Genomic DNA, 22,635 nt, shown 5'->3' with positions numbered 1-22,635 from the left:
AGAGAGACAATAAGTAGCCAAACCAATTTTTGTTTCCTTTTTTTTTTTTTTATCAACGTCGTCAAAATTGGCTGCCCATTAAAAATAGACAACACACCCCCAGTTACTCCCTCGTTCCTACCTTGCTGGACTTCCGGCAGTCTAATATTTTATTTATTTATTATTCCACACTTGAAAAATGAAAGCTATATAAAGAGGAGGAGGAGGACGAGCAAATCACATATATTTTTAAGAGCAAAAAAAACCCAGAAAAAAGAGAGGAAGAAATGGCAAAATTGTTCGTTGAGCAAGCAAAACAATATGCAAAGACAAGGCCAAGTTATGCACAAGAATTGTTCGAATTCATTGCCTCAAAAACACCCTCTCGTGACCTCGTATGGGATGCTGGCACTGGAAGTGGACAAGCTGCTCGATCTGTGAGTTCTCTTACCCTCCCTCTTCTGTTTATTTCTCTGTTGACAGCGCGCAGGTTTTTTTTTTTTTTTTTATGAAAATTAAGGGCATGGAAGTGATCATTACAAGCCACTAGGATGACATTTTATGTTTATTGTATTTTTTGTTTAGACCTGTAAAGTTCTAATACAAGTTTCTTTCAGCTAGCTGGGATTTACAAGAATGTAATAGGCACAGACACGAGCCTAAAACAGCTAGAATTTGCACCAAAACTTGCCAATGTGAGATACCAACAGACTCCTCCTGTGATGTCAATGGGTGAGCTTGAACAGACTGTGTCAACACAATCTAGTGTTGATCTAGTGACTATTGCCCAAGCCTTGCATTGGTTTGATCTTCCTTCGTTTTACCAACAAGTAAAATGGGTGCTCAAAAAACCTCATGGAGTCGTTGCTGCTTGGTGCTACACAATCCCTGAAGTCAATGACTCTGTCGACTCGGTCTTCAATCCGTTTTACTCCATTGATTCTGATCCTTATTGGGAACCGCAGCGTAAATTGGTCGACAACAAGTATATGAGCATTGATTTTCCATTTGAACCAGTTGAAGGAACTGACAATACCGGACCATTCAAGTTTGTAACAGAGAAGATGATGGATTTAGATGAGTATTTTACCTACATAAGGTCATGGTCTGCGTATCAAACAGCTAAGGCAAAGGGTGTGGAGCTACTGAGAGATGATGTGATTCAAAGTTTCAAGCGAGCCTGGAATGAAGATGGGCATGGCCAGAAAGTTGTCAGGTTTCCTGTTCACCTGAAGATTGGCAAGGTGGGAAACGTATGAGATAGCAAGTCAAATGGTTAACGAGGTAGCTGAAAAATAAATTCAGACTGAAAGCTGACATGTTTCCATTTCTTTGAACACAATTGTTCAGTTTTCCTTAATGAAAAGCTCTCTGTTCAGCTTTTGTTGGTTTGATTCTTGACTTCCTTCCATGGCACCAAGCTGAAGAGGCAGTCCATGATTTCCGTTTCTTTTATGATGAATGATGACCGGTTCAACTCAGACTGAAAGTTGATACGTTTCCATTTCTTTGAACACAGTTGTTCAGTTTTCCTTAATGAAAATCTCTCTGTTCAGCTTTTGTTGGTTTGATTTTCGAGTTCTTTCCATGGCACCAAACTGAAGAAGTAGTTCATGGTTTCCGTTTCTTTTATGATGAATGGTGACCCGTTCACAGGGGTCCGGACCAAAGATGTGGTAACCTCGTACAGCCCAGAATTTCTGCTCGGATCTTTTTGCCCAAGTCAATAGCATTAATTTTCTCTATAGCCATCACATAGCTAGCTGGTCTTCTTGTTCATCTATGGTACACAGAGCGTCAGACCTCTTATCTCTGGCAAACAGAAAACAAACACTCTATAATACAAAATCACCGAGCCAGACACTCCATATGACAAAACCTTGGTGGTACTCCAAGCAGAAATCAAAACTGGACTAAACACAGCTCCAAGTACAAGTTCTTGTCTCACCATCGACGAGGCCGTGTTCCTAACACATGTCGGAAACAATTTCAAGGTGCAGATCATTAGCATGATGAGAGCTGTACAGGCACTGAAGTAGGATACCAGATCCAATCCAATTGGTACCCACTCCCTTCCGATTCATGATACACCTAATGTAGTGAAAGCAAGAAGAGATCCTTTACTGTTCCATCTGCTTATGATAATGGAAGTTTTATACAGGATGGTATCTCAGCTAGAGCATTGAATACAACACTCCATTAAATAAATGTTTTAGTCCAAGTTTCCCACTGCTAAAGGCGGTGGGCTGCGGTGCATCCACTGCCAAAATCACGGTTGAACCACAACATAGGTTGAACTATGCTAAAGGCAGTATGCTGCAGTACATAATTTTTTAATTTTTGAAACTACGATTCAACCAATATTAAGGCACCGTTTTCATAAAAATTTAATTTTTTTTTATTAAAAGTTATTTTTTTTTTACATTTTGAATTATTTTGATACGTTGATGTTAAAAATAATTTTTAAAAATTAAAAAATATTATTTTAATATATTTCAGCATAAAAATATTTTAAAAAATAACTATAATTACACTTTCAAATAGATTTTAAATAAAATTTAAATGGATCTAAATGTTTTAGATCTAAAACTCTACTAATAAATTTATGCATGATACATGTTGTAAAACTTATTAGGTCAACTTTGTATAAAAAAAATTTAAAAAATTTAAAATATATCATTTCAATCAAATTTTAAAAAAAAATCAATGAATTATAGATCAAGTTTTTGTTTGGTCAATGAATCAAACCAATTTTTTTAAGGAATGAACTAGATTATTTTTTTTTTAATCAGATCGGTTAAAATTTAGAATCATTTTATCAAGGCAAAATGTAGAAAGATATTAGGTTAAAACATGAAATAACCTGATTAACTACCTGTGTTATAGTAATTCTACACACACACACATATATAAAAGATAAGTGTAATGGTCCTAATGGAACTTAAAAAAAAAAAAAAATTAATAACTGTCACTTTCCATATTTTTCATAAAATTGAAATTAGAGAAAAAAACACACACAAAAACAAAAATCAGTTACTTAATCCTTGGTCTCTCCTCTCCATCCTCATCCTCTCTTGCAAGCTTTCTTGCCTCCAAAACCACATACATAAACCAAAGTAAACCCAACGCAAACCTTGAATACAAAAACATACCTTAAACAAACACACCAAAACCTCTTCAAATCATCATTTAATGGAAGCGAAGATCAGAGGGGCCTTCGAGTCCGTCGGTTCCTTCTTCACCGGCGGCGATCATATCCCATGGTGCGACCGTGACATCATTACTGTAAGTACAATTGTGGGTTTTCCAGAATTTGTTATTTTTCATTTTGAGCTTGAAAATTTTGTAAAAGTTGTTAATTTTAAGATATGTAGACTCAGATTTCATGCTCTACACATGTTAGACTGCTTAATCATGCTGTACTTCAAGAAATTTTTGGTGTTTTCAATATTGTTATGAAAGAAAGATTAAAACTTGGTGATGCTTTTTGAAGATTTTTCTTCTGGGTTATTCATGGATTGGTAATTGATGTTGACTATGAGAGGTATGCGAGGAAAGAGTGAAAAAATTATGATAGAGAAGACAGGCTTTTTGTTTTTAAGTAAGGTGCAATGGAAATCAATTTTACTAAAATAAAGATCCATCGGGAGCTGATTCGCTTTTCTTTAATGTATGGTCTTTGTATCCCTTTAAGATCCTCAATTCATTCTTCTTATTTATTTTGGAGGCATTTCCTATCGAGTCTTGTAAATCATCCAATTTTGTGTGATTGAAAGTTTGTGTGTTAGTGTCATTTTTTTTTTTGTGGGAATGGAATTATGTCATACTGTTTTTTGCTTTTGGATATTTTACGTGTTGCTCTTTTTATGCCACATGTTCACCTGAATTTAGATTCAATAACTTCAGTGCCCTAGTTTGCTAAAGGAGTTATGTAACAGCTACATTTAGCATGAGAAATGCGAATAGTTTTAATAGAAAACGGAAAGGAGGTGGGAATGCTTTTTCTCTGGATGTGATGTGTGTGTGTGTGTGTGTGTTTGTGTGTTTCATTTTCTCTCAAGTCTTAGCTTTTATGTCAGCTTTGCTGTTTATAAAATACCAGTGGACCTTCAAGTTTTTGCAAGCAATGAATTTATAGGTTATTTCACTTTTCCATAATTTCGTATTTTGGTTATCACTGTTCTTTTGATGCCAGGGCTGTGAGAGGGAGGTTGCAGAAGCTGCTGAGGGTGACTCAGAGGAACTTAAAAGGGATACCATAATGCGATTGTCATGGGCTCTTGTTCACTCTAAACAACCAGAAGATGTGCAGCGTGGGATAGCTATGCTTGAAGGTGAGCGACTTAAATTGTGTTCTCTCATCCAACTTCATCATTCGATGCCATCAAGTAGGACAAATTAGATAAAGTTGCCCATTGCGTTTGAAAACGGAGTAACTGGGGATTTTAGGGTTAATTGATGCAAAATGTGTAAATTGTTCAAGATCTGAACATGTTTAGAGAATAGTGAAGCTGGTGGCAAGGAGTTGATGATTTGAAACAGATTTTAAGCTTCAGGTTTTTAGGTACAGCGGCTAAATATTGAAATGTGTTGTTCACTTTGAAAGGCTTTATTGATGAGGAAAGCATTGTATAGGCATGCATGGTAATTGGAGAAAATGGATGGCATTCTGCAGCATAATTTTAGGGTTCTCATTTTCTTGAAAATTTCTTGCAGTTTATCTGGGGTATGTATTTTAGGCAAAATCCTCATTAGTTTCTGAGGTTTAACGGATTGCCTTGTCAGTCACCATGATTATGTCAGTAGTTGTTATTCTGCTTCACCCATAATCCCCGTTGTTGTAAGAATTTAGATTTGGAGTCTTACAGTGATTATGTTCCTACTGAAAATCTTAAAATCATTTAGGAAGTCCATTGCTTGCTACTACTACAGTTTTGCAGATGATGGAATATTTGCAGTATCTTCTTACTTCATTTGGCATCTCATTGTAAGTAAATGAAAATGTTATCTTTATGAACTAGCTACCCATAGCAGGCATATTGGAGAAATCTATTCTAAAAAGAAGAAAGTATTTAAAGAAGAAAAGGTAAAGAAAATCGTGGGCATGACAGTGAATCCCTAATGGGTTCCATGTAGTTGAGGAACTGACAGTCCTTGATCTGTCAATATTCATCGATAAATCATCACCTCTTTCATGTAATTGCTTCTTCTTGTCAGCAAATTCCTTTTGAAGTTGTGCCTAGTCTCTTTGATTCTAACTTCTATATCTTTATGTATAATTTGCATGCTCTTTCTTGAACTAAAAACCCTGTTATTTGCAGCATCATTGGCAAATAGTAGCCCCCCTTTGCAACAGAGAGAGAAGATTTATCTTCTGGCCGTGGGATATTACAGAAGTGGTGAATATTCAAGGAGCAGGCAGCTGGTGGACCAGTGTTTGGAGGTCTCTTCTGTTTGTGTGTGCATGCATACTGTTTTCTTTTCATTTTTGGTTCTTTATTCTGAATTTCAACTTGTTGTAGATTGCACCTGATTGGAGGCAGGCTTTGGTCCTGAAGAAGACACTTGAAGATCGGGTTGCTAAAGGCATGCTCATACATTGAATTTTTTTACTCTCATTAGAGCTGATAACATCTATCTGAATATATTTCACAGGGATTTATCTAAACAATACGAAATGTGTCTGTCAAAACGCAGATGGTGTTATTGGAATAGGCATCACTGCTACTGCCGTGGGACTGATAGCTGGTGGAATTGCTGCAGCATTGGCTCGCAAGAAATGACAACTCTCAACCCCTACAATGCTCATAAAAATACATATATATGTATAAAAAATAAGTTTCTCCTGTTGTTTTCAACTTTTTAAATAATTCTAGGTTGTGAACTATAGCATCTCTCAGTTTTTTCTATGTTACAAATGCTATAACGTTTGTAGTTACCACAATAGGAGGGGCTGGAGCTATGAATTGGTTGTACCGTATGGCCATCTTTGAATCATTAACTCTTTGTAACTAGATTCTATTATTTGCTATAGCAGCAGCCTTTGACAATTTTGAATTTGCCAAAGTGTGTGAAATCGTGGCGAGCCCGTTTGCGGCTGCATTTACACCTGTGTTTTGACAAATTTTGAGTTTTTTTTTTTTTACTAAAATTGAGTGCGGTTTGTACTTTTTGGATCGTTTTGATGTATTGATATCAAAAATAATTTTTTAAAAATAAAAAAAAGTATTATTTGAATGTATTTCGGCACGAAAAGCTATTTGAAAAGCAACTTGCTATCACACTACCAAACATGTAAATTTATTTGTTTTTGCTGTAGTTTTTTTAAACTATATTGATATGCAGATATCAAGAAAGATATTATTTTGATATATTTTTAAATATAAAATATTTTAAAAAGCAATTTTTATCCTGATATCAAGCATGCCCTTCAAGTAGCATTCAACGAGAGCAAGATGGAATAAATATCTATTGATCTTCATATAGTGCAAGGATTGTTTTGTCTTATTCAGAAGACTTGAACCAGGTGGTGGCCGATGCCAAACTTGAAGATATTGCAGTTTGAGAAAGAATAGCACAGTCCGTTTACTCTTGCTGACTGCCGTCTTTTTGATAAGTCTATTGATTTTCCTCCGAACCCTAACCATGGAGGTTTTTCTCAAAGAATTAAAATTCTCAGATAAAGAAGAACACCAACAAATGCTCTCATAAGGAGGCTAGGTGACCAGGAGTCGAGGAAACAAAATCCATATTTTCGAACATGAAGAAGGACTGCATTATAAATTCAGTCAAACTGAGGGACTAATAATCATCAATTAGTTGTTCTGTAGGCGCAATCTTCCTTCTAGCCATTGGCGTTGCCCGTCTACCATGAATGTGGCTGGATTGCTGCTAAAAAAAAAAGAGAGAGACCCCAGAGTTTTATATTAACGAGGCTCATTAATTCCTGTCCTGCAGCTTTAGCCAAGGACAAATAAATTATTGTACGAACCAATTTTGGTCCACGGCACAAAAATAATTATTGCATCGGCTGCAAGCCTGCAAGTCAATAATATTCTACATCACCAAAACTAGATTGGCTAGATTCTGAAAAAGGGCAAAAAAAACTAAACGGGCTGAAATCACATTTGGTCCTTCTACTCTGTGGTTTTCTTCAAACCAAGTCCTTCACTTTAACTTGTTCCATATCAACCCCTTTTTTCATTCAATTGAATACGGTATGGTACCCTTTTTCCAATTATAGTATAACCCATGGCATCCTTCTGTCCACTTATGTAGTAATAAAGTTGGATTAAGGGGCTCATATCACCTTTAATGGAAGCAAAGGAGTTTATTTGATCCAATTTAAAGTAGAGGGCTTGATATGACCAGAGGTAGCAAGTAGAGGAATCAAGCATGGAATCATTCCTGGTTTTTCCAGCAAACTAAGATGAGACACAATTTACAGAGTGCACGAGTGCTGCTAGGTTCTTAAGGTTTTCTTTTTCTTTTTTCAAAGCTTAAAGGGTTAAAGAGCAATAAAGTGGGCATCGCATGACAATGACTCGACCAGCTCGACCTCACATTTGCAAAAAAAATGAATCGTGGTCTGTTCTGGGCAATTTTGCTTACTGGCTATGGTGGCCCAGCAAATTTGTCATGTGTCCCTTTCAGCTTGTTTGTTAGGGTTCCTGTCGTGACTAGTGTACACACACAGAGACACGGATTCATTTGGATCCATCATGATTTTCTGGGAAAATGCTGCTGCTGCTCATGATTTTCTTCTGCTAAAGCCTCCTGACCATACCTGCCAGGGTTCCTGACTCTTGAAATTTCAAAAAAAAAACTAGTGACTAGCAGGGGAGCCAGGAATTTTTCTTATCCTGGGCTATAATATAAATACATAAATTATTTTTTAAGATTAATCATTCACTCGAATATATAAATTTATCAAATTAACAATAAAGTTTTAATTCAAATACATAACATAAAATATATAAAAAATAAAATTTAAAGTACATAAAATTCAAAATAAAAATAAAAATAAATTATACTATCAAAGTTGCACCCTTCGATGTTTTGTAGAATAAAATTCATCTATGATCGAATCCGAATCAATATCTTCAACAAGCTCTCGTTCAATGTAAATCATCATAGAATCTGCTAAGAACTCCTCTTTCATTTTATTACGAAGCACAGTTTTAACATGTTTCATAGCTGAAAATGCTCGCTCTGTAGTGGCAGTGGAAACAGGCAAAGTCAAAACAAGACGAATCAACCTGTCAATCAAATGATAGTGCTGCGACTTATTTGTTTCAGCTAATCCTCGACATAATTCAGAAATGGTAGACATATTCTGAAAGCTCTCATGATGAATCACATCAATCTGATAATGCTCTAGCTGAGATCTCAAATAATACATCTTTGTTCATTGAAATCTTCAGGATAAAATTTCTCAGCAAGCTTGTAAATAGCATCAACTTTAAATGATTTAAAGTTGTCTTTAGGTTCTAAAGCAGAGCTAAGTACAAGGAGTTCCACTGTCTCATCATTGAATCTAGAATTTAATTCTTCCAACTGAAAATCTATTGTTGAGTTAAATATATCATAATGATAATGCTGGTAAACTGTCACCGAACCTTGTTGTTGACATGAACGACCTGTAGCCTTTTTATACGAAGCATTCATATGTGGTATGTCAATCTCATATTTTATGCAAACAAATTGCACATTTGCAAGGAGAAGATCAAATCCGGCATCTCTCAAAGTTTGAAGCAATGCTTTAGTAGTTGATACAAGATCCATTGCATTTAAGATGTCAAGAGATTTTTGCTGCAAAGCTCGACAAAGTAAATCAGTAATCCCCATTATTTTATGCATCAATATAAGATGAATATAAATCCAAAAGATTTCATCACAATCAAACAACCACCAGCTTCTCCACGTATAGAATTAGAAGATCCTTCTTGAACCATACTTTCAAGCACAGTAATAGTTGCACCATACATGTCTATTAAGCTGCAAATAGAATCAAAATGAGAGCTCCAGCGAGTAGTTCCACTTCGATGTAAATTACCAATTTGATTAGCCCCTCTACCAGTCTCACGTTCTCCAGTAGCTACCATATGTGCAATTTCTATAGCCTGAGCATAATGTAACTCGGTATGACGTTTGGGAGAAGCACAAATAAGGTTGATAATGGTTGTCAATTTTGAGAAAAATAACCAAATAAAAATCTCATTTCCAGCTGTTGCAACTAATGCCAGTTGTAGTCGGTGAGCAAAACAATGTACATAATATGCATAAGGACAATCTCTGAGAAATAGAGCTTGTAATCCATTCCATGCGCCACGCATATTGCTAGCACCATCATACCCTTGACCTCGCATATTGAAAATATGCAAGTTATATCGAGCGAGCACATCACAAATTTCTTTTTTAAGTGTTGAAGAAGTAGTATCTGAAACATGCACAATACTAAAAAAACACTCTCGTACAAAACCCTGAATGTCAACAAATCTCAAAACAATAGCCATTTGTTCTTTATTTGATGCATCTTTGGCTTCATCAACCAAAATACAAAACTTTGCATCTCTAACTTCTTCACAAATCTTTTTCCTCACTTTGTTCGCAAGAATATGTAAAATCTCTTTTTGAATAGTAGGTGAGGTATACTTTGCATTTTTCGGAGCTTTTTCTAAGACAACATCATCAATGTCAACATTCAGTCTCCCCATAAGTCTTATCATCTCTAAAAAATTACCTCGATTATTAGAAGCTGAAGATTCATCATGACCTCTAAATGCACATGCTTGTAAGCTAAGCCATCGAACACTTTCAATTGTTGTCATAAGTCTCAATCGATTTTTCTGAACTTCTTCAACAGTTTGTGCATTCAACACTTTATCAATATGTCTACCTACTTTCATTAAATCTCCAGCAGATTTCACAGCATTATTATGTGGTGAAGTGGGACTTCCCACATGCATCAAAAGTGCACATCTAACTCCATCATTAACCCTCTTCCAACTTCTAAAGCCTTCGGTGGTGAATGTGAGATGACGAGGCACTTTGTTTTCAAAGATAAAGCATGGAAAACAAAATATTGCATCCTTTGATGGAGAGTACTCTAGCCAAGGAAATTGATCAAACCAAGTGTACTGAAATCGACGATATTGTCTCCCTGATTCAGTCCTTGGATACTCTGCTAACTTAGGTTGATATGGACCCATTTTGATATAAACTCTTCTAATTTCATCTTGTTGATTAATAGGATGTCTCCACACTGGAATTCGTAACCTAGGATCTCGTTCAAGAGTATTAACATCAATTTCAACTCTTTGAGATTTGAAAGGGGGTTGTTCACTATGATTTGACACATCAACATTGGAAGGAGAATGTCCTTTACTGGTTGATGTTTGTTCGTTTGGTTTAAAGAATGAAAACAAAGTTTTTCCTCTCTTGTTTCCTTGATTTTCCATTATAATTTATAACCTATTCAAGTAAAAAGGATTAGGGAAGTCAGATGCAAGATGAAAAGATACTAATGCCACAATAGAATATTTATAAAATACAAAATATACAAAGATAAACTAGTGATGCAAACTACTACGAGATTTAGAGAATTTAACTTTGAAATAATCAGTAAATTATTAGTATTAGACTACTAGTGTGTTAGCATGCATTCATTTCTAGGATACAGTCTACTGTTTACTCTACTAACAATCTACTATAATGAATATGAAACATTGAATTCAAAATGAAAAGTCATGGCTTGTAAATTCTTACCTGATGATTTTACACTTTTGCGGCTCTCTGTATAGATTCTTCTTTAAAATCCAAGCTAAAACTATATATTGTTGAGAAGAAAAAATAGTTAAAAACTCTAAGTTATTTAAAAAACATGAATCAATTAATTATTTATATTTAGATAAATTTACTATAAAGTATAACTAATTAATTAGTATTGGAAGAGAAGATTGGTGGCTAATTACCTGGGAAAGTAAAGTGGCGGCTGATGGCAAGTAATTAATTTGAATTGCAAGGAAAAGTGGGATGCTAGGTTTGCTGGAAAAGATGCTATGTATTTGCTGTAAAAGATAAGGAAAATAAAACGTAAGCTGTGTAAAAATTAAAAGGAAAAGTGGGCCATTATTTTTTTTTACCCTGGGCTATAGCCCTTTTTAGCCTTGTGAAAGGCTCCGCCCCTGGTGACTAGTGTACACACACAGAGACACGGATTAATTTGGATTCATCATGATTTTCTGGGCAAATGCTGCTGTTGCTCATGATTTTCTTCTGCTAAAGCCTCCTGACCAATACTTTCTAGGGTTCCTGACTCTTGAAATTTCACAAAAAAAACCAGTGACTGAAATTGCCGATGCCCTAGCAATCAAGTTGTGTTATGTCTGGTAACGGATTCTCAGAGTGGTTGGTGTGAATAGTAGAGTTGGAGACGGATGAGAAAAGGGCGTGGAAACTCAAATTCCCAGAAAAAATTCATCCTTGCATCCTCTGTCATCGTCACGAGCACAAGTTCAGGTTCGACCTCCGACCTCGGATCACGGCTTTCTTTCCTTTTCTTCCTGGCTGGAAGCACTATTTCGAGCTGGGATTCTGCATTTGAAGCTCCCTGAAAAGCCCTTCAATCCATCTTCATCTTGGAGCTAAGAACCAAGCATTGAAGGTTAATTTTAATATGTCCCTCCCAACCAATTTAATTAAAATTTGATTTAATATTTTTTAAAAAAATATTAAAAATAAATATGTAATGACATCAATTTTGGAGCTACCATGATAAATCAATTATTACTTAATCAATTTAATTAAAATTTGATTTAATATTTTTTAAAAAATATATTAAATTCATTTAACTCATAACCCAGATCTTCATCCATCAAAAGCGGTGTAATAATTATGATTAAAACCGGAAGTTATTGTGGCCCCTCTAAAAGGCACACGAGTATGAATAAGTTGTGTGAATACTTGATTAACGAACAAGCAAAATAAGATGCAGGCACGATCATTTGGTGATTGTACTTGCTTTGCTTCTAATTTTATTAAGCACTTCATTAAAACCAATTACCAAATATTTATCATAATGTTTTTTCTTTCTTTGATAAAGGGTGATCATTCTCTTAGCACCTGCCGACTTATAAATTAAGAGTATTTGTTCACAATGTAAATTGTATTATTTTAAATTTTAATTTATTTTTGTTAAAAATTATTTATATATATATATATTTAGATTATTTTGATATGCTATATTAAAAATAATTTTAAAAAATAAAAAAAATTATTTTAATATAATTTTAGATATCAAGAAGGAGAGAAGCTGGGGTTAAATTCATTAAATGTCTCTATTTCGAATCACGACTTTTATGAAATGTTGTGTTTTTTTAATTACAACATGATGAAACTGTGCATTTCCACCTATTTTCTTTTTCAAACTATACTATTCTGTAAATGTTTTAAATTTATTATGTGATTTTAAAAAAAAAAAAAAAAAAAAAAAAAGAGAGATCAGAGTAAATGAGTAGAGGGAAATGATAAGACATGATCATGATGCGAAAAATATGTTTTTTTTTTTCTCCGCGAACTGACAGTGAAAAAGACTCTTCAGTATTTCCTCGAGAACTGACACACTCCTCACTTTATTCTTCGAGATTAAAACAAAGCTCAAGAAAATAATTTCCTAAGATAAGATGATTCTGTTCTTAATTTAAAATCAGCTCTTGTATCACATTTATTTATGTGTTTTCAAAATATTTTTAAAAAATTTAAATTTTTTTTAAAATTAATATGTTTTAATATTTATAAATTATTTTAATATATTTTTAAATAAAAAATATTTTAAAAAACTATCATACTCACACTTTTACCTACACTCTAAAAAATAACAATCTCACAACGCAAATACTCGAGAATGCATTTACCCTTAAGATCCTAGATGATAACGATAATAATAAAAAATTTAGATTAACATTTAATTTTTTTTCCATCAAAATTAATTATAGTAGTAATTTCTAAAGTTAATTAAGCCCGACTAACTTTTAATAAATTAATTTAGATTGATTTAAAAAATTAAAATGATATTTTTTAAAAAATTAAAAATTTAAAAATAATATTATTTAAACAAATTAAAAAATCAAACATGGTCTTAATTAAATCAACCAAAATCAACTTCAAATTAATTTTTAAAAAACTTTAACTAAATGTAAAAATCAAATCAATTAAGTATCAACCTTTTGAACTGAGATTAATAAATAAAGTAATTTTATTTCAAATGACTCTTATTTTCATCGAACAAAAACTTATTTAGAAGACAAAAGGATAGATCTTAAACACCATGGATTATCAACATGACTGCCCAAGATAAATCTTATCCTTTGGTTTAAATTTTATTTCCTAATTTAGCACCTACTCTGATAAAATCCAACTTTGAAAACACCAAACTTTTTATCCTCAATCAATTACAAAAATAAGCCTCCAAATCTACTTTCCAATAGCTTTAATGAGATCTATCTTCCACTTCCAACCCCCATGAAAGCTCTCTGTCACCAGCACGCACGCTCTTCTTCATCCGAACTTGCCTCCAGAGCTCTCTCCATCACCCTCTAATACCGACAAAGCAACAGGCCTAAAACTCGAACCAAAAAAGCAAGAGAAAGACTGGAGAAAGCAAAAGCTCTCCAACAAGCAAAAGCTCTCCAAAAAAGTTGCGCAAGCGAGAAGCAGCTTATAGAGAGACAGAGACATCCATTTCTCTTCATTCATGGGCTGTTCTGCTTCAAGACCAAATACCCTCCTCACAAAGAATCACCATCCTGAAGAGACCCTATCTTATGCTTCTCCTTCTAAAGATAACTCCATGTTTTCTCCACAGTATTCTTCACCAACTGTCCCTAGAGCTCTCTCTCTTCAAACCCCATTAGTCCACCACCCACCTTCAAGAAAAGGTGACTCTCATCACCTTGTGTCTCTAACTTCCACCACTTATGGCTCTCTTGTCCTCATTGACCCCAACGTGAACACCCAAAAATCCTTTGATCAGCCACAACCACCAAGAAAATCTACCAAAAAGATACATAAAACACAAATTAATGAAGACCCTTGTGAGTGTCTATCCCCTGACTCTGTCATTAACACTTGGGAGCTCATGGATGGTCTTGTCGAGAATGATGAGCTTGAATTTGAAATGAACAACTCTTTTAAGCCAAGATCTTCACTTTCTGGTCATTCTATTGAGTTTGTCTCCAAAGCTAGTTCTTTTCATCATCCGGGTTCTGATAAGTTTGTTAGAAAGCTGCATGATTCTTTTGACTCACTGAAGTTTGAAGAGATAGTTGCTGAAAAGCCTGTTTCATTGTCAAAGCCATTATGGAAGCATTTGTCTGAGGAATCATTGCTTTCAAAGATGGATCCTAATGTGGCTTCAAGTTATATGCGTGCATTGTCATCAAGGCAACTGGGGTGTTACAGAGAGTCCAAGGATGCATCACCAGTGAAATCTAGTTCCATGAGTGATACTTTATCAAGTAAAAAGGGGACCTTTTTGAATGATAAAGATGGAAAAATTGTTCTGTATTTTACAAGTTTGAGAGGAATCAGAAAGACTTATGAGGATTGCTGTGCAGTTAGAATGATATTCAGAGGTTTCAGAGTTGAAGTTGATGAAAGAGATATTTCAATGGATTCCACATATAGAAAGGAGCTGCAAAGTTTGCTTAAAGGGAAAGCAATGATCTTGCCACAAGTTTTTGTTAGAGGAAATCATATTGGCGGTGTGGAGGAAATCAGGCAGCTAAATGAAGCTGGTGAATTGGCAAAGCTGTTCGAAGGTTTTCCTGTTCAAGATCCAAGGTTGGTTTGCGAGGGTTGTGGGGACGCAAGGTTTGTGCCATGTCCAAATTGTAATGGAAGTAGAAAAGTGTTTGATGAAGAAGAGGAGCAACTGAGAAAGTGCACAGATTGCAATGAGAATGGCTTGATTCGTTGCCCTGGTTGCTGCTCATAGACGATGCTTGTAATTAATGCTTTCTTTTTGTGCTTGCCTACAACATTGCAACTTCATCTTACTATTGTGATTACAAATGCCATTGGAAATTATTTATCTTCATGATCTTTATATTTTCTTGCCATATTTGTTAAGCTGTTGGCTATAATTCCTCCTCATCTCTTTAATGAGGATGCAATACGAATCAACATTTTTTGTGCTTGTTCTTGTTTATTCAAGTTATTGTAATCCCTCTTCTCTCTTTCGTGGAATTTCCAGCTTACCCTTTTTTTGTTTCATCAAATTTGTTAGGTCAATCTACTCATTACTATAATTGGTTTCTTCATTATCAATCTCCACTTTGAGAAATGTACTGAACAATTAAAGAGTAAATATCATAGGTGGGTGATGGTTGATTACTGTTTGGTGATGAGAAACTCTCATTAAGTTTTCTGGTCCACAAAATTAATGCTAGCACGTGCAAATTGAATGCCTGGAAAACATGAAGCATGGATTCTGCTCTGCTATTATCTCAACAAAGTCTTTAAAACAAAAGGGAAATGGCTATATCAGTGTTCAGAATTGCATATGATGAACCAATCTCTGATTAGCCAGCTTTGGTAGCTGCGATAATATCAGTGAGATGAAATAATTTGTGAGAAACTATAATAAGATTGCCCCATGATGTCCATTTTAGTTGCTATCTTGGACAAGAGAGATGAAGATAGCATGTTTCCATGTACTATTTGGTTATTTGGTTGTTTTGATAGTACTGAAATTCAGAGATGATTTTATTTTATATCTCAATCAATCTCTGTCTCTTCAACTAAACACGTTTTTGTTTTTCTATATCTATCATTTTTGTCCTGGAACATTAACCAACACAACTGATACAGGCATGTCTAGTGTTTGAACTTCATCTAGATTTTGAGTGAGGGCTGCAACTGCCATCAAAAATTCATTCAATCTTCAAAATCCAGAAATGCAGGAATGATGAACCAAAAAAGAAGCATCTTGAATGTTACAGTGTGGAATCTTTGACAGCATCATAGATGGTACTGATACACAAACATGCTGTCCAAGGATTCTATTCCTGCTTGCTACAGTTTGGTATAAAACATGTGATCACAGCTATATGCAGTACATGAGCTGTGACCCAGTGGGAATGTTCAATCCGGCTTGCCAATCGGTATGGCTAAAGCCCAAGAATGCTTTCAGCTGATCACATGTTGTCAACTTGTTCCATGGCTAAGATTCAACTAGGGCTACAAAGGTCATGTTATCGTGAATCAGATTGAACAGATCATGAATGTTAGAATAAATAAAGGGAAAGGAAGAGGAAGAGGAACAAAAAGCAATAGATGATCAGAGTCGATAATGGAATTGAACATACCCATCACATCCGCTTGCTTGAATCCTTCGTAACTTGTCGTGAAGAAACTGCTCCGAGTTGACACAATACTGAAATTTCAACGACAATGGTAGTTGAGATCGGTGATGGAGATGGTTCTGTAACGCTTTTAGGGTAATTCAACTAGATATAGGGTAAGAATGAACACCAAGGGATTTATGATTGGTTAGAATCCAAAACTCCCTTTTTTTACAGGAAAATTATACTATTTCTTATCCATTCAACCCATAATATATGGACAAGAAATTAGAAATTCTCCATTTTCAACGCATTCAATACGTTTTTAGTAATGCATGCGTTTGTTGCGTGGTTTTCAAAAATACTTTTTAATTAAAAATATATTGAAATTTATTTTTTTTTAGTTTTTTGTTTACATTAATTATCATAATTATATATAAAAAAAACACATAAAAACATTAAAAAAAATACCATGAAAAACAATTTGAAATATACGCTATTATTCTCTAAAGACCTTTCTTCCAATTCAAGAGGCTTACAAGAAATAGATTTTTTTTTTCTTTTTTCCTGAAGGGTACTTCTAGACAAATTCTGTTAGGACGTCACACCAGCATTGTGGCAATTTATGGGACATTATACCGTGGGCATCATTTTTTAAGTATTGTTATTTAATTTAATTTAATTTCTAAAAAATTAAAACTTAAAAATCTCATTCGAATTATATTTTTAATTAAATTAAATATGAAATTGATTTTGTTAAACTCGGTTTTTCTACTCAAATATTTAAGTGTCTTGTTGACTCAATCTAAATTTGATTGTTTGGGTCAGCATTAAAGAAAATAATGAAAAAATAAATTATATTATTTTAATAAAAATAATTAACCCAATAACCATTAAGTTAACAGGTTGATAACTATATTTATCTCAGAATAATATCAATTTATCATATATCATGTGATTTTCATTAAGAAATTTTTCTGTTGAGGATAAAAGTTTAAAACTTATGATTGATTGAGAATTTGAGAGCTAAGAATACCTTCACCTTTTTCAAGGGCAATGCATGGGATAACCGCTGGGTATTAACAGAACATGCCCAGAGCCCAATGGGGGTGGGAGTGGGGCCCCAGGTATAGAGGCCTAGAGGTGTGTGGCTGGCATTACAACTACCATTTTGCCAAATTTTAAATATTTTTTTACTTAATGTTATTTTTATATTATTTTAATGTATTAATATCAAAAATATTTTTTAAAAAATATTTTTTAAAAATAATAACTACTAAACTCACAAATATTCTTTTAATAAACTTAACTAGATTCGAATATCTTAACTAGATTCTTAGTAAAGGTGTATTTCCATGTCTAATTAGTCCCGCCCACATATGTACTCGAAGAATAGACCTCTACCCAGTGGAGCTGTGGAAGCACCACAATAGAGGAGGTCATTTGATGGTTTTTGCGTAAATTTGTGGCACAAACAAAAAAGTTAGAGATTGGCGTGCCTTAAATTCCATTTCTCATAAAGTGACATAGGCAGAACTGAACGCGATATTTCATTTCATATCTGTGATGCTTTGCAGGAGCAAGGAGCACTAAATCATACACCCCGCGGTGCCTTCCATGCTCACTGGGTTTGCAGGATGTTCAGTGAATCGTGGGATTAGTCGTGGTGCGCGCAAGCTGGCCCGGACACCCACGTAAATAAATAAATAAAAAGAACAAACTAAATCTAATGTACGTTCGTTGGTATTTTTACAGTGCCCCACAATCTATATACAGTTCATAATCGCAACAGTTCAACCATCAGTGCAATAGAAAAAACAACTGAAACATAAACCTTTTTTTTTTCAAATCTCATGCCTTGCAAACATTTGTAATACAATTGCTGTCAGACAGAATTCTGGTCACGAAAATTCTGCTATTGTTATTCACTGTCTGATCTACAAAAGAATAAGAGCTCCAACTTCTGCAGAATCATCTCCTCTTGATCTTCTTACACTTTCTGTGGATATGATATTCGAAAGTCAAATTAAAAGAGATATACAATTCCAGTATGTTTGAATTAAAACTCGAAGCATCCTGGAAGAATTCCTAGTTTCAATATACACATCACTTTATTTCTAGTATCCTTGAAGTCAAATTAATCTGTGAAGTAAAATACTTTAGACAGTCACCAATTGTTTTGTGGATGAAGTGAGAAACAAAGGTTCAAGTGTAAGCAGGATGCAGACTCGACTAAACAACTAGAATGTAGGAACTTAAAGAATCACATCTCTGGCATATGAACGCCTTTCAGTTTATTTACATAATTTGTCAAGGTAATGAATGCCACTCTGTTTATGATTGTATTTTGTTCTCTGCACAAATTTGAAAGATTGACACTGAAAAAGATGGCTAGAAGAATAGCCAATTAAGGCTTCAGGCAAGCTTTTCAGCAGGTGAACTTCATCATGGTTTTTTTAATTTTTTTCTACCTGTATCATTACTGTCAAGTGCACGAGTAAATTAGACTAACACAATAACCAAAAACCAAACAAATTTCTCACTTTTGTTAAGATTGCCTTGAAAAGACAAGGCCATATGCTGCAAAGATATTTGAAAAGAAGCTATAACCAGATTATGAGGAACAGAAAAAACATTGGATAGGGTCAAACAAACCATAGAGACCAACATGGAATATATGTCTCAAGGATGCAAAGGTCCTCTATTGAAACCAACAAAAACCTGAAGCAATGGAAGAACCATAAAAGCACCTATGAGACCAACCAAGTTATAAGAACCTAGCTTCATTCTCATTTGATATGCAACGCTAGCAATCCATTGAAAAGGGTAAAAGTCGTTTGTCAATAAACTAACTAGAGAACTAGGACAAAGATTCCCCAAAATTTTGCAATATGGAAAGCAACAACTGAGCTACATACTAAAACCATATCTCAACTGAGCTTAAGAGGATCAGAATGAGACCATACCACCACCACCATGATACATGAAAACCAGAAACAATTACAAGACAGATCAATCTGCCAAATTTTGAGGTTCATATTAAGGCATATACAAGGAGATGCAAAGCACACATAACAAAATTATGTGTCAGACGAGAAAGCAAAGTTTCCCAAAACCTTGCCAGAGAAACCTGGTAACAATACAATCATGAATAACCCCATCTTTGTGCTGCAGGACCACCCCCGCCCCCACAAGTCCAATGGGTCAAGGAACAAATCAGTTTAACTTCCAATTCCATTCTAGTTTCATATTTTTGTCAAGCTCAGCTCTTTCCAATGTCACATTCAAAGGGAGTTCTACACCAAGCAAGTACTGAAAACTACATGAACCGTAAAAGTAGTCTCCTTTATCATTATCACCAATAATTTGCTAGACAACACATATACTTCAAAAGACACAAACACAAACATGGACAGAAAGCCATGCTGCCGACAAGATGAAGGTCATCATGCATCCAACTGTTATTTATTAGCAGAAGCAGGAGCTAAAGAAGCAATTGAGTTACATGAAAAATCATATGCCTTTCAAGACTAATAAAAGAAAATAACACAAAACCACCAAAATATTTTGATATTTTAAATTCCAAAAGTTAAGCAGCCGTGGTGGAATTAAACAAGAACCACAAGACATCAGATTGATTAAATAATTGAAACCAAAGTATCAAACAGAAACCCAATAAAGAAAAAGAAAGATATTTGGGATGGCCAATAAAGAAACAGCAATTGCCCGATTGAATTAGAAAAGAGAGAAAATTGCAGGTACACAAAAGATAAGGCAATAGACAAGGCAAAAAGAGAGTCACCTAGTTTTGAAGGAAGAGGATCAGCCAACATGAAAAGGACCAATATCTCCAGCTCTGAGAGAACTAGCAAGCTCATCAGCAACAGTCAAGCAAGTAGAAACCAATCCTATAAGTCCCACCCACACCATATTTGCAATCCATATAGCCATGCTCCATGGCATTGCCATTTCTCCTCTCTCACTCTCTCTGTTGCTTTCTTTCCTTTCCTCTCCCTTTTAAGACACCAAGTCCACTCTTGTGTTTTCAGCTTTCAAGAGAGAAAGATAACCCCATTTCAGGATCAACAGCCTGTTGTCTAAAGTTGCTAGTTACAGATGGTGAAGTCAAAGATTTGGAAAGACTTTTGAGGGTTTTTGTTTTTTTTTTTTTTTTAAATATAACCTCCCGACAAAATTTTTGATAAGCTAGCATACCTCCAGATGTATTTTTAGTAACAACACTTTCTTTAAAAAAAAAAAAATTCTTTTTTAATATAAAGGTTTTTTTTTCTTCTTCTAAAATGATTAACATCATGTTATTCTTAATAATAATTTATTTACATTTTATTAAGATTCTTTAACTTATTATTTAAATAATTATCGATGAAAATAATAAATTTTAGTCTATTTAAATTCAATAGAATTTCTTAATAGGTTAGTTGTTGTAAGTTAGATTTCAATAATATTTCTTAATTAAGTAGATTAATCAATAAATAAAGTTTTAAAAATAAAATGAGTTAGTTCGATAACTAAAGTTTTTGGAGAAAATCATCAATAAAAATTCAATATATATATATATATATAATTGTTTTGTCTATTTCTTAATTAGTCATCTATCATGAAAGAATTTTTTTAAAAATTCTATTTGTCAAAACACCTAATCTGTGAAAGTGATTTTATTCTCAAAATTTTGTTCTACTAAGTTAAAAATGCAATTAAAATTTATTTTGATTATAATTAGTTTATTAAGTAACACCGATGAATTTTAATTTAGTTAGAACTAATTATTTTCATTTATAATTATCATAATTATCAAATAAGCTGAGAAATTCCATTGAAACTTAGAAGGATTGTATTTGAGAATAAAATAATATTAGCCAGTTAGGAGTTTTGTTTTTAATGATTTTTCTTTCTTTCTTTCTTTGCTGTGGTTGATAGTCTTGCAAGCAAGGACAGTGCTCTGTCTTGGGACATGGGTTTTGTGGAAAATTACACCCAAAAACAGGGGCAATCTTTGATGTTACAAGGGAAGCTCAGCTGAGCCCTTTTGGACAAAAACCTGGTTGGCAAATGAAAGACACGTGGCATGGTGTCCAAGGATTCATTTCTTGTCGAGTGAGACAATGAGACCCATGTCAATAAAAGCATTGATTGTTAAAAGCATTAAATAAAGAAAAGCTGTAACCCATAAGTAATACACGTAACATCTTTAATAAAGTTGCAAAACATATATTTATTTGGGCGAGAGTTCTCTTGGCTCCCACACCAACTTTTTTTTTTTAAATAAAATAAAATAAAGATGATGTTACATCTCGAGTTTACATGTTAAAATTAAATTAAATTATATGATATTAAGAAATAAATATTTATTATCTTGTCTCTTATCTAATCATGATTAAGGAGAAGTAAAGGTATGGTATTTACTGATGAAGTGTTGTTTTTATCTCTCCTGTACTTTGAACCAAGTTAGATTCGGATTAGAAATTTTAAAATTTAATTAAATCATGGTGTCCAAGTTTTTTAATTAAGATAGGTTGAGATAATTATTTTTTAAAAAATTCAATTAAATCTCATTTATTCCTGAATTTTAAACCTATTTGAGTTTTTTCTTGAATATTTTTAGTAACAAATAAAGATATTTTTTAATTAGTGTGTGCTTATTAATGTGGTGTAATATGATTTTGCAAGTTCAATTTATTTAAATAACATAAAAAATATTAATTTAAATTTTCTTTAAATGAAAAACAGTTTAAAAAAGAGGTCAAGGTCATGCTTATTGGTTTAGAGTGTGTTTGGTATTGCGGTAGCTGTTGTGGTTGTGGTTTGAAAAAAGTTGTTTTATAAAAAGTACTTTTAGTTGAGGTTAATTTGAAAAAATAGGTGTTTGGTTAAAACTGTGGTTAAAATTGAGGTTGAAGAAAAAGTAGTTTAATATGTTTGGTTAAAAAAAATACTTTTCAAATTGAGGTTATAAAATAATATTATATATATATTAATATTAATATTAATGATTTTAAATTTAAATATTATAGATTTAACTACTGTTATTACATCATGAAATAAATAATATTGATATCAAATATTTTTTATTATTCCTTTAAACTATGTGCAATGTCATCACATACGAAATCTATCCAACAATGACTATATTTCTCATGGTTTTTTAAGCGCGCAACAACAAAAACTAAATTTTTTGTTGCGTCATCAAGCGATCTTCTTCTAATTTTTTAAAAAGAACACAATAAAAATAAAAATAAAAACTGAATTTTTTTTAACTGGGCCAGACCCGGCAATAACATAATTGGAATTGCAA

The 22,635-nt window shown here is 33.6% G+C and overlaps 5 protein-coding genes and 1 long non-coding RNA gene across 6 annotated transcripts; 3 read left to right on the top strand and 3 right to left on the bottom strand.

The window, feature by feature from the left end:
- Window positions 1–203: 203 nt before the first annotated feature.
- Window positions 204–1,539, top strand: LOC118053050 (uncharacterized). The gene is made up of 2 exons (XM_035064188.2): window positions 204–416; window positions 597–1,539. The coding sequence occupies exons 1-2, from the start codon at window positions 267–269 to the stop codon at window positions 1,236–1,238; spliced, it is 792 nt and encodes a 263-aa protein (XP_034920079.1). The 5' UTR covers window positions 204–266; the 3' UTR covers window positions 1,239–1,539.
- Window positions 1,540–2,964: 1,425 nt separating this feature from the next.
- Window positions 2,965–6,029, top strand: LOC118053054 (mitochondrial fission 1 protein A). Its single transcript, XM_035064192.2, has 5 exons — window positions 2,965–3,264; window positions 4,175–4,313; window positions 5,301–5,422; window positions 5,502–5,565; window positions 5,677–6,029. The coding sequence occupies exons 1-5, from the start codon at window positions 3,172–3,174 to the stop codon at window positions 5,760–5,762; spliced, it is 504 nt and encodes a 167-aa protein (XP_034920083.1). The 5' UTR covers window positions 2,965–3,171; the 3' UTR covers window positions 5,763–6,029.
- A 1,985-nt stretch (window positions 6,030–8,014) lies between these two features.
- Window positions 8,015–9,695, bottom strand: LOC118053137 (uncharacterized). Its single transcript, XM_035064294.2, has 3 exons — window positions 8,877–9,695; window positions 8,379–8,790; window positions 8,015–8,277 (listed from the first exon to the last, which is right to left on the bottom strand). Exons 1-3 carry the CDS (start codon window positions 9,693–9,695, stop codon window positions 8,015–8,017), a joined length of 1,494 nt encoding a protein of 497 aa, XP_034920185.2.
- A 130-nt stretch (window positions 9,696–9,825) lies between these two features.
- LOC140955748 (uncharacterized) lies at window positions 9,826–11,611 on the bottom strand. The gene is made up of 3 exons (XR_012170230.1): window positions 10,953–11,611; window positions 10,747–10,807; window positions 9,826–10,452 (listed from the first exon to the last, which is right to left on the bottom strand). It is a non-coding gene; the product is annotated as an uncharacterized lncRNA (long non-coding RNA).
- A 1,768-nt stretch (window positions 11,612–13,379) lies between these two features.
- Window positions 13,380–15,175, top strand: LOC118053047 (uncharacterized protein At5g39865). Its single transcript, XM_035064182.2, has one exon. It carries the CDS (start codon window positions 13,733–13,735, stop codon window positions 14,972–14,974), a length of 1,242 nt encoding a protein of 413 aa, XP_034920073.1. The 5' UTR covers window positions 13,380–13,732; the 3' UTR covers window positions 14,975–15,175.
- Window positions 15,176–18,138: 2,963 nt separating this feature from the next.
- On the bottom strand, window positions 18,139–20,468 carry LOC118053057 (uncharacterized). Its single transcript, XM_035064195.2, has 2 exons — window positions 20,125–20,468; window positions 18,139–18,321 (listed from the first exon to the last, which is right to left on the bottom strand). The coding sequence occupies exon 1, from the start codon at window positions 20,289–20,291 to the stop codon at window positions 20,145–20,147; it is 147 nt and encodes a 48-aa protein (XP_034920086.1). The 5' UTR covers window positions 20,292–20,468; the 3' UTR covers window positions 18,139–18,321; window positions 20,125–20,144.
- Window positions 20,469–22,635: the final 2,167 nt, after the last annotated feature.

The sequence above is a fragment of the Populus alba genome, chromosome 6 (genome assembly GCF_005239225.2).
Source record: "Populus alba chromosome 6, ASM523922v2, whole genome shotgun sequence".
Lineage (NCBI taxonomy): Eukaryota > Viridiplantae > Streptophyta > Magnoliopsida > Malpighiales > Salicaceae > Populus > Populus alba.
This window is presented reverse-complemented; position numbering and strand designations above follow the sequence as displayed.